General features: G+C 34.3%; 1 protein-coding gene and 1 pseudogene across 1 annotated transcript; one reads left to right on the plus strand and one right to left on the minus strand.

The window, feature by feature from the left end:
- The first annotated feature begins 1,064 nt into the window (after positions 1-1,064).
- Positions 1,065-4,830, plus strand: LOC132175327 (ER membrane protein, putative (DUF962)). The gene is made up of 4 exons (XM_059587228.2): positions 1,065-1,598; positions 4,069-4,131; positions 4,216-4,287; positions 4,376-4,830. The coding sequence occupies exons 1-4, from the start codon at positions 1,248-1,250 to the stop codon at positions 4,490-4,492; spliced, it is 603 nt and encodes a 200-aa protein (XP_059443211.2). The 5' UTR covers positions 1,065-1,247; the 3' UTR covers positions 4,493-4,830.
- LOC132175326 (pentatricopeptide repeat-containing protein At1g59720, chloroplastic/mitochondrial pseudogene) lies at positions 4,422-6,642 on the minus strand (annotated as a pseudogene).
- Positions 6,643-12,003: the final 5,361 nt, after the last annotated feature.

Here is a 12,003-nt window from a genome sequence, read left to right on the forward strand (position 1 = left end):
TCAAACATGCTCTGAGTTTGGGCCCAACAAAAAGACCTGTAAAACCAAACCAATTCTTTTTTAGGTTGGACTCGGATCAATTCCATAATGTCTCTTCATTATAATTATAATGAAAGAAAAATGCCTAATTTTTTTTATTATTATTATTTTACAATTGTTGTAAGTTCAACTAATCATTGAATTTTCATTTGATTTATCGCTACATTATCCTACCAATATTCCAAGTCATATATATATATATATATATATATATATATATATATCAATACAAGAGGAGAAAAGTAATTCGAATTAGTGATCTTCATTTCATTATGCATAATCTTAACTGTTTAAGTTACTTCTTTAAAAACATATTTCAAGTGATATTACTTATTCATCATTAATTTTTTAATTTTTTTATTTATTTTTTAAGCAATAAACGATTTAAGAATAAATTAATAGTACCACGTCAAGTTGGAAAATGGAAATAATTATGATGAGATGGTGCACCGTATCTGAATTTTAGTTGTGCAATTATTTTCCCTCAGTCTACCGTACCAAATTTTGATGGGCTCATAAAAGAACAAAAAGTAGCGTGCTCAGCCATAATCAACCGTTCAATTATTTTCGTAGATGTGACAAAAATGAACAATAATTCACAGCATACGGCGTGCTTAGCACGCTTGTGTAATTTTTTATTTATTTTTTTAATTAAAATTTTTTTTTGTGCACGTCGCGTGCTGGTTTTATTTACTTAACAAAAATATTGGGCACAATTTATTTCCTACTTAAAATCGTTGGCTGGTTGATGTTGATTAGGGGTCCAAATATTTATTGACGTAAGAGAAATTAAATTTACAACTATATATATATATATAGTATCTACGTTCACATTATTTAAAATTTAATTATTTTAATTTTGTCCTATTCCGATTGGTCATATATATTATATATGCCTCGGTGTCTACGAACTGCATGCCTGGTATGCGCAGGTTAAGAATCTGCACATCACAGTGCACGTTAGTGTGATTTCGATGAGATTCTGGAGAACGTAACTTCTAAAAAACAATTAATTAAAGAAAAGAAATGGTCGTCAAAAGCAAGGGGAACTTCCAACGTGCTCTTTCCTCTGGTTTTTCAGCTAAACCCATCTTCTTGTCCTCCTCTTTATACCCGTTTTCTTTCGTTTTTTCTTTTCTCACCAACTTTCCCAGAAATTTTTTCTGTTCATAGCTCAAAGCCACATCCTGTTTTCCGAGAAAGATTTCATGGGCAGAACGGGGTTGTTTGATCTTGAGAGGCATTTTGCCTTCTATGGGGCATACCACAGCAACTCAATCAATGTTCTGATACACACCTTCTTCGTGTGGCCAATCTTTTTCACCGCCCTGGTTCTTTTGTACTTTACGCCTGCTCTCTACACTCCCTCACCTCAGATTGGGCTTTTCCAATCTGGATTCCTGGTTTTTAATTTTGGGTTCTTGTTGACTCTGATATATGCCTTGTTCTATGTGGCTTTTGATAAGAAAGCTGGGGCTTTGGCTGCTTTGCTGTGTTTTGTCTGTTGGGTTGGAGCTAGTTTCCTTGCTAGTCGGCTTGGGTTTTCTCTGGCGTGGAAGGTAATGGTTTTTGTTATCCATTGATTGACTTTTTATTTTCTGTTCGGTTGCTGAGAAAATTCGGGAAAAGAAAACGACTTAGATTTATTGGTTATAAAAGTTCGTTTTTCGAGGCAATTGTTTGAGTAGCTGAGGAACCAAAATAACATTAGAATATGATAGTAAAAGAATCTAAAATTTTCAATCTGCCCGGTTTTGTAAGTATCCGAACTGAGCACAATTAATTTCAGATGGATTCTGTAGGTCTTTTTTTTATGTTTGTTTTCTATGTGCTTGGGGCTGTCTTTGGCTAAGGAGACGGTTAGGTGTCTGCTGGCCATTCTGAATTCAATTCTCCCGCAACTTGTGATTTTACTCTGGCCTTTGCATTAAATTCTTGCAGAAGGACCCGATAATGCTTTAAAATAGTCTCTTTCTGTTGTTTGAAGCATGGTCAACAGACAACAAATGTAACAAATGCTTTGGCTTTCAGTTTTTTGCGTAACTATTTAATGTGAGAATGAACTGTTCTAATATGGATCGGGATCTTGCAATTTTTGTTTGCAACGTATTAGTTGATTGCCCTTACCTATGATGTACATGGAAATGGCTACATTATTCGTTTTCACAAAGCAATTTAAGCTTGTACAAATATGGGAGGCTTATAAGTAACTGGAAAATCTCGAAAATGTCCTGTTGCAGAATCCTAAAACTCATCCCTCTCTCTCCCCCCCACATTCTTCCTCAAACCAACAATTACAGTCCTCATTTACTTTTTGTAAGTAGAAATGTTATGCCCTTACATTTGGTGATCTTTTATTTTTTGTTTTCTTCCCCTTTCACTCCCAAATGCTCCTTTGTGCCTATAGGACGTAAGACATCATAGTTAAGCTTGCTGTAGGCATATAGCATACGCCATATATTTATATTGACCATTGATCTCATTTCTGTTGTGTAGATGCACGTTAATGTTTGATGTGTTTCATAAGCGAGTTTCTCAGTCTTGTGTAAGAAACTATGCTTTGTTCTATGCTCATAGGGATCTGTAATAGGTATCTTTTATTAAACCATATACGTGATATCAATCAGGAAAAATTTTAGGTACTAGTTGTTGTTTTATTTGGCTGGTGCTACCATTGAGCTGTTCTTGAAGTATGAATTTCTGCCTTTATTTATCTCATTTTCTTTTCTTAGCCCTGAACCCAACCCCCCACCCCACAAAGCAAGATCTTGACTTATCCATTTTTAGTGTTGCAATCCTGAATACTAAAATATTGTTGTCTTTGTTGAAGGTTATGGTCAGAATTATACAATGGCTTGACCTAGTTATTAAGAAACAGTTTAAAACACAAGCATATAAATCATTGTTTAAATGCTTGAAGTGATTCTGAATCTTGCTGTGACATGAGTTGTCTTTTACTGAGAAATATGCGGTGCTGTGTTATCCACTAGATATGGTATCAATAAACACGTGACTAATCTTGAGTTGCTTGACCCAGCAGGGGTTTTTTTTATTATAAGTTATTGGTAGAAACAATAGTGTGGTATTTTACCCCTATGCATTTGGTATTCTCTGGAGTTATTGTCACCCATGCCTAGTTCAAGACAGAGTAGTGGCAACCAGTTAGGGGTACTGTCATCACATCGTGAGGTCTGTTTTGGGTACGTAAATACTTTTGACCTTGGTGAATGTTAAATGGTCAATTCCAGACGTTGAAGATCAGATTTTGGAGCATATATTAAGGAGAAAAGCTTTAATGAAGAAAGAAAATCTTTGTGTCTTAAGAAGAGACCCATAAAAGAAGTTTTCTCAGTCAACACTAGAACTTCAAAACAGAAGATTGAACAAACATGTAACAAATTTTCTTTTTTCCTCTTTCCAACAATGAGAAGTGTATAGAAGCGTCATTAATTTCATTTGATATGTCACTATGTCTGAACATCAGTTGGGTAGTGCCAACTACCTTCTGGACAATAGGGTAATTGGAGAAATTTGACACAGTGCCTCTGCTACAATCCTACAGACTTGGTGACTGGGGTTCAGCAAAGGGAATATGTTCTTACTAATATTCTTTTGAAAGCTTAACTTGAATTGTGACTAAAGCCCATGTTTTTGTCTCTCTTCTATACCAAGAAACGAACAGATGAATCTTCTAGTGCCTTCTAGTGGCCCTCCTTTTTTCCCTCCCCTTTCTTTTTTCCCTGTGGGAATAGAGCCCAATGTGTTGAACAACCTATCTTAGTCATTCACTTGAGGCCGCTTAAGTTTCTAGATGATGAGAATTGATCAGATCAGATTGTAGAAATTTCTTTCTTTCTTTTTAGTTGCAGGATTGGTTAGTAATTCGTTGCTAATTGATTGGTAATGAGAAAGATTCCTACTAAAATTCACCCATAAATGACAGTTAAAGTTAAATTCCTCCGCGTTTTGACAATTCCTCATATTGTCAGAACTATTGAATTTTAACTGTCTATAACATCAATTATTCAGGTTGTACTAGCAGCTCAGTTGTTATGTTGGACTGGACAGTTCATTGGCCATGGAGTGTTTGAGGTGATTACTCTTCTTGGGCATATGATTCATTGCTTGTCTATTTCTAGCATGTTGAACATTTCACTTAAATACCATTGTTTGTAGAAACGAGCACCAGCTCTTCTGGACAACCTCCTTCAAGCCTTCCTAATGGCTCCTTTCTTTGTATTGCTTGAGGTAGCTGTTTCCAGTCCTCAATTAAATTTGAGATTTTTTTTTTTAATCATTTTCTAAATGACTCGAATATGATGTCCTTGATTTGCAGGTTCTTCAGACATTTTGTGGATATGAACCGTATTCAGGGTTCCATGCGAGTGTGAAAGCAAAGATAGATGCAGATAGAAAAGAATGGCAGAGCAAGAAACAAAAGAAAAATTCCTAAGCCTGAACATTTCATGTTTGGGCGATGAGAAATGCTATACACATTCCCACTCTCACACTCTCAAATGCACACCCCCTAACGTGGCATTTAAAATTATCATTGGATTCAAAATTCAATAATAATCAATTCAAAATCTAATGATGATTTTTAGTGCCATATCAAAGAGTATGCATTTGAGAGTATAAAAGTGGGATTGTATAGCATTTCTTTTGGGCGACAGCTACTTTGCCTAGTCCTTTGTAAAGGACCATAGAATTGGTTTGTACCGTAATGTAAGTGAACTATTGTAACAAATATTCAGCTTTTTATAAATAACTTTCCGCACACTTCTTAATAGAGCTCATGACCCAATTTCCCCTTGAATGTATGCCTAACTACAAAGAATCTAATGTTTGTCAAGCGGTACATGCAGTAATCTTATGTTTGTAACCATCGGCCATCTCCATCTTTAATCTCATAGGGGAATGAATGCCAATGAAGCTATTTCCAGGCTCTGGTTTCTGTACTCCCCTGTCCTGCATTGTTTTTCTCACTCTTGTCATTTCGTTCCATTTACCTACACTAGCATACATGTTTGCGAGGAGAACATAATCACTGCTATGATCTGGTTCTAACTCCAATAGATGGCTTCTCACCTTCTCCCCAAGCTCAACATATCCATGCATCCGACATGCAGCCAACAATGTCCTGTACACAATGGCATTGCATTCCATTGGCATGCTTCTTATCAACTGGTAAGCCTCCTCCACAAGCCCGGCTCGTCCCAATATATCCACCATGCACCCGTAATGCTTTATTGTTGGTTGAATATGGTAGTCTTTGCTCATAACATCAAAATATCTTCTTCCATCATCTACCATCCCTCCATGGCTACAAGCAGACAAAACTCCCAAGAAAGTAACATCATTTGGTGTCTCAAACTTTTCTTCCAACATTTTTGTGAAAGTTGCCAATGCCTCGTTTGTATGGCCATGTGCTGCAAGACCTAGAATCATTGTGTTCCATGATACTATGTTCTTCCGTTTCATCTCATTGAATATCTCATATGCTTCTTCAACTGCTCCACACTTTGCATACATGTCAATTAGCGAATTAGACATCGAAACAATGTTGCCTAGGCTAGTATGATTAATGCAGGAATGAACCCACCTCCCAAAATCTAACGCACCCAAATCAGAACAAGCCGAGAGGGTCACAACCAATGTAGCCTCATCAGGCTGTATGCCGCTCTGCAGCATCCGCAAGAACAGGTCAAGTGCTTCCTTGCACTTCCCACAATAGACATGACAATCAATGAAAGTATTCCAAGTCACTAAGTCTGGACTGGGTATTTCTTCAAACAGTCGGAGTGCAGTTTTGATATCCTTAAACATGCCATACATATGAATCAGCGTGTTCCTCACAAAGACATGAGATTCCAGGCCATGTTTCACAGTATCGCAATGTATCAGTTTCCCCAACATAACAGACCGCAATTGCCCACAAAACTTGAGCAAGAAAGAGAATGTGAAATTGTCTGCCACCTCTCCTCTCTCTTGCATTCTCTTATAGAACTCAAAAGCCTTCTCTGGCTGACTAGTCTTCCCAAACCCCCTAATCATGGTATTCCAAAGAAACCCATCTGGGTTTTCAATTTCATCGAAAACCGAAGCCGCATAATCCATATCTCCGCCCTCCGAAACCGCACAAAACACGATTATCTTGCCAACAACATAGAGGTTGTGATTAAAGCCCGTTAGTGTTATATGGGCATGGACTTGCTTCAAATCTTTCATGGTGGAACACTGCTTGAAAAGGGACATAACTCTTTGTTCCTTTCTAAAAGCAGTGCCTTTTGAGCTTATCCCTGAACTGGTAGACAAAGAAGAGAGGTTGAGCTTTGAGAAAGCCCATGGAGAACATAGCTGTATGGATTTCAGGCGGCTAAGGCATCTAACGATCATTATAACTAACTTTACCGGGTTCCAATTTCAAATGGCCACACCATCTATATACAATGCAATATATAAGCTGTATGGGATTTTAGCGTTTAGCGCATCGAACAGTGACGTTAATTGCAAATGAGATGTTATCCGTACAGATATTTCTCCGGCTGCATCTTCGACGGTTCTGACGACAGCTCCGACTGCAACCTACTCCGCATTAATCAATGCCCGTCTGTTTGAAGTTTGAAAATTGAATAACTCTTCACGTTCACTTATTCTACATATATATTTTATATGAGAAATGCCATGCATCCGAATGGGCAGCATATCCTAAAAATTTAAATTAATAAAAAAAAAAAATCAAAAAATCATTTAATTAATATTTTAATAACTCTCAACTCCAATTTCTCTCTTTAAAGTTGAATAAAATTTTAGATATAGGCTGGTAATATAGTAGCTAGTTTGAACTACTCCCACTTGAGTTTATGAAATTTTAATGGGGAAAATCGTACCCACTCTTCTTGTCTTGGCATTTTGTTTCAAATCATTCAAATTTTCATTCATTCAAGCTGTTATGGTAATCTGTTTTCCCTTCAATTTAAAACCATTTTGGTACATTTTTGATAGTGATGGCTTAATCGCTGACTCTGGCCATTTGTCTCCTGCCGGCCACAACTACCATTTTGTTTTTAGATGTTTAGAAATGCTTTCTCTAACGAAACTATATATATATATATATGGGAGAGGGGAAATGGAGACAATGAGACTGTGTAGATTGTCTGCACATATATCTCATGTGTCTGCAAAAAAAACAGTGTAAGGATGGTAGGAGTTGAGTAATCCACGTGTACTTTTAAATCTCTAATAGATGATGTGTTAAAGTATTAATCAAATAATTAAGGGTAAAGTTCACATACCCCTTCAAACTACCACCCAATTGACAATGTCCGCCCAAACTTTCAATTGTGACAATGTCCCCTTAAAACTACCAAAACATTGTCAATGTCCCCCCTAAGACTAGCAATAAGACAAAAATGCCCCTTTAGATTTCTCAATAAGACAAAAATACCCCTATAAATTAAAAAAAAATGATTTTTTTAAGAAACAAAGAATTTAAATTTAATATAATATTTAAAAAAAAAAAACAATTTTTTTTCAAACAAAAATTTTTAATTTTTTTTAAAACGGAAATTTTTATTTAAAAAAAAAAAAACTATTTTTTTAATTTAGTTTTAAAAAACAAAAAATTTCATTTTACTAAACGAAAAATTTATTTTTTTTAAGCGTAAATTTTTATTTAAATAAAATTATAAAACAAAAATAAATAAATAAATAAAAAAAATTTCAATTTTTATATTAAAAAAAATCGAAATTTTTTTAATTTTTTTCTTATAAAGTTGATTTTTTTAAAAAAATTGGCCAACGTTTAGATTTTTTTTTTTTTTGTTAGTTTTAGGCTTTTAGGTTTTTTCTAGAAGTTTTAGTTTTAGTTTTTTTTTTTAATTTTACTAAGGGTAATTTCGTCATTAGGGGGAACATTGACAATTTTTGGTAGTTTGGAGGGGGGACATTGTCACAATTGAAAATTTGGGGGGAACATTATCAATTGAGTGGTAGTTTGAGGAGGTTATGTGAATTTTTTCCAATAATTAAATTCATTATTTTATATTAACTTAAATTTTCAAGATACGTTGTTGTTATTGTGAGCTCAAGGATTTGAACTCAAAACATTTACAATAATACCATGTTAAATAATTTTTTATTTCAAAAATGTACATGAATAAAAAAATGATAAATTTAATTAATATTTTAACAAAACATACAAGCAGATTTGTAGGCTTAATTTAATGTCACCAGAAAAAAACAAATCCTTGTATAGTATACCCAAGCATCATGATGCCATGCAAACGTATGTACATGGCTCATGATCCCCCAAAAGAAACAACATCTACCAAATTATATATATTATCATATTTTTTTTACAGTGAATAATTGACGGGTTTTGTCATATAATACAATGGTGTTAATGATGCTTATTTGTTTAATTGATAACATTAGGACGTATGGATTAACACTAAATAAAATTATATAAAAAATAAAGTATATAACTTATACGATGACTACTATTTCTAAGTCCTCCGTGAAAGATACGTGAAATATACAAGATCTAAAATCACCCTGTATTTCCTTCGTCTTATTAATTAAAGTAATGATAAATATTATATATTGTACTGATGTGACAGCGTCTATTAGATTTTGATTTATTTATTTTTAACAAATGTTGATCCAATTGACTGATGAGAAATGTCATATTAACCCAACATAATAAGAGTAGAAGGGAATGTAGTATTTAGCATTACTCTTTTATTAAACCACTCTCTCATCTCACCTCTATGTTACTAGACTGACATGGCAACCCCAATCAACTTTTTAGTTGATCTGAAGGCTAATATTGAACAGTATCACATTAATCCAATGAAATAAGAGGATCCACTACGGATGGTATAGAATAAGCCAAGAAAGAAGATACGTACATCTTGCTAATTAGATTAGGAATATCCTTTATCCTTAACTAGTTGGTTACAACCTCCACGTTTAGTTTATATATTAAATTGATAAATTATTAAAATTGTCTATATCAAGTCACATTAAGATGTAAAAGATGGAATATAAAATAAAATAAATCATTTCAACTTAATCTTAAAAATACTTAGACTTTTTAATGGAAATAATACTATTCTGGATTAACTTAAAGCATTTTATATACTTTTTTTTGGTGGAATACATGAAACATGACTGTTCGTTTCTTTCTTAGCGTCAACTTTTTCAGGTAAGAGGTAACAATGCCTTATCCTAGTTATAAACATTGTATTGACTATTGAGAGTCAAATCCACGATCTCCAATTATTAATTAATATATAAATTGGATTCACATTTTATGTTTCCCACAAACCAGACTTTCCAGGATAGGTAACATCTTAGTACTATTATTACATAAATACGTTTAAGTGTAGAGTAACCTCAACAATATTGTCCACTTTAGTTTCCACGAACTAGACTTTTTAGTAGGTCGCCCATCTTGGTACTTCTCTCATGCAAGTACACCTAACTGTAGAGTTCTGATAGGTTCATAACCATAAGATGAGTGCGAATATACATATAAGCAAATTCCTAAAAGGTTTCATTGTATGCTTTAGGTCTCAGCCCGCATGGTTTTATTCATGGGTTTATCCCGAAAGGTGTCATACCTATAGAAGCACATTCTATTTCCTATATTAGAACACCACATTTCCAATTTGCACTATCACCTCCCAATCTTTCCTATAAACAAAAGAATTTGCAAAGACAAAGCACACCCCCCCCCCCCCCCCCCCCCCCCCCCCACTTTAGCTTCAAATTAGTGCTACAAGAATAAGATTATACCATTTATTTTATGCTCCACAAAATAACCAATGAAGTTTGAGGCATTTTAAATCAATCAATAAAGAAAAGAACCAAGCAATCCAAAAAAATCTATTCCTTTTTTAATTGCAAAAACAAAAGGAAAAAATTTGAGATATTACAACACCTAACAGAATGACACGATGGTTCACGTGACAGTATCACATTGGCCACAAAATAATATAATTTAACTGTTTAGTGATTAACGTATCAAACGCTGAAGAGAAAGAATTGGAATCTTGCATCCAAGTCAAACTAAAAAAAGATTAAGAAGAACAAATTGTGTCATATTGTCCACCACTAATGAAAAGGAAAATAACCATGTGAAGGCAAAAGGGCCACGTACAAGATCATCCAATTGAAAAGTTAAATGATTTTCCACAAAGATTTTGGCCTCACCCTGATGATATCTCAAAGTTAGGTAACAAATTAAATGGTTAGTGAAGATTTTTTTAAGTCTTAAGCCAACTCACCCGGATTTCTAGCTTCTCAGCCAAGCTGATCTGCCTAATAATTTCAAATACTTTGGACTTTCTGACCAATTGTATTTCGCCACGTGTTTCTGTCCCTCTCATGCCCACATCATATGTCGGAACAAATGAAACAGGGCCCATATACAATCAGCACATAGTCACACGTGGTTAAGAGTCAAACATTTGGGTTGATTAAATTAACCAAGTTTGGAAATTCCAAACAAAATTGCCCATTAGAAGTCTGCCAAGTGGCTACGTGGTACAGTGGCGGCACTGTCAAATCAAAATTTCCCACGGGTTTCGGGGCAGTCTGGCAGATATGGAGGTTGACTATTCAACTGAATCTGAGCCGTCCGATGGCGAGGTTACTCAGACGAATGAAATTCCTCAGATATGCAAATGCAATGATGACTGGCGCCCACCGTTTTGGATTTCATTCCTCAAAAGGAAAGATTCGTCTGGTTCATTTTAATGGCCAAGTATCTAGTTTCTACATTTGGATACATGGAAAAGGACCATGGAAAAATTATCATCAAATGAATGTAGACACACAGAAAAAATTGGGTTTGTAAGCCACCAATCTAGGGAGCTTATTTGGGTTGGTCTAAGAAAGACTCTGGGTCAATTTGGTTTTGGTAAGAGAGTTAGGGTTGAATCTAGTTTTTGTTGGAATTGAATTCGTTAATGTCTAGATATATATTTCGTAACAGGACATAAGAGATACGTGTTTCAATTCTAACCAACTAATTTCAATTAAAATTAGATCAAGCCGAATTCATTTTTTGATAGATCAACTGTTAAATACCTTAAATCATCACGCATTTCATTGTTGTCCAACATGTGGTCACATGGATTAGATTAACAGATACCTATAATTGGTGGCCTATGAGTAACGATTAAATGTCACTCCACGTTATTTTAACATGACAGTTCTAACTAATATTTAGATTAATCTTTATTATAAAAATAAGTAAATAAAAAATCAATAATAAATTGAAACTGCCAAATGAGAGTGTATGCCACTTTGTGTAAGGCATACTATATATGTTTGTGCTTTATTAGAATATTTGGACTTAGATAGCGGATGTTGAAGCCTGTAGTGGTGTGAATGAGTGAGTGGGACATTCAAGAGGAAGGGCGTCCTTGATAGACATATATGGCAATTGGTGGCCACTAAGTTCAACGGTTTGGTGCTTTTCATATCAACATCCGGCCTAAATTTCACATAAATTTAAACATATTTTAATAGAGTGGAGTTGCGAAATTTACCCTTTAAATAAGAGATATGTATCTTAAGATATCCAAAGTAAGTGAATTCTGCAAACTACTCTCTCCTTGTTCGTCTGAATTTCACTAGGTTGTATTCCATATCGAGAAATAAGGCTATGAAAAATGCTTGGAGTACAAGTTTCATTACAAACTGACATGATAGTATATAATGGGTGAAATAATTAAGTAAAAAAATTCTAACTTGTGAATTTAGATTGCCAACTATATACTCTTAATCATTTTACTAATTATAAACTGTCATGTTAGTTTATTAAAAAAAAAAAAAAAAATAGTAAAAGATAGGAGAAAATATATTTTAGCTCTTCGAATTATCACATATTTTGTAATTATGCTTTAATAAGTGACATCGAGACCCCACATACTACCATTACATGTCAAATTA

Source organism: Corylus avellana, chromosome 3, assembly GCF_965113065.1.
Source record: "Corylus avellana chromosome 3, dhCorAvel1.hap1.2, whole genome shotgun sequence".
Classification (NCBI taxonomy): domain Eukaryota; kingdom Viridiplantae; phylum Streptophyta; class Magnoliopsida; order Fagales; family Betulaceae; genus Corylus; species Corylus avellana.

Excerpts from the sequence above, each read along its gene's own strand:
- LOC132175327 (XM_059587228.2), top strand. The coding sequence starts at position 1,248 with ATGGGCAGAACGGGGTTGTTTGATCTTGAGAGGCATTTTGCCTTCTAT. Across the intron at positions 1,599-4,068 it reads GGTTTTCTCTGGCGTGGAAG|GTTGTACTAGCAGCTCAGTT; the intron begins GTAATGGTTTTT and ends TCAATTATTCAG. Across the intron at positions 4,132-4,215 it reads TTGGCCATGGAGTGTTTGAG|AAACGAGCACCAGCTCTTCT; the intron begins GTGATTACTCTT and ends CATTGTTTGTAG.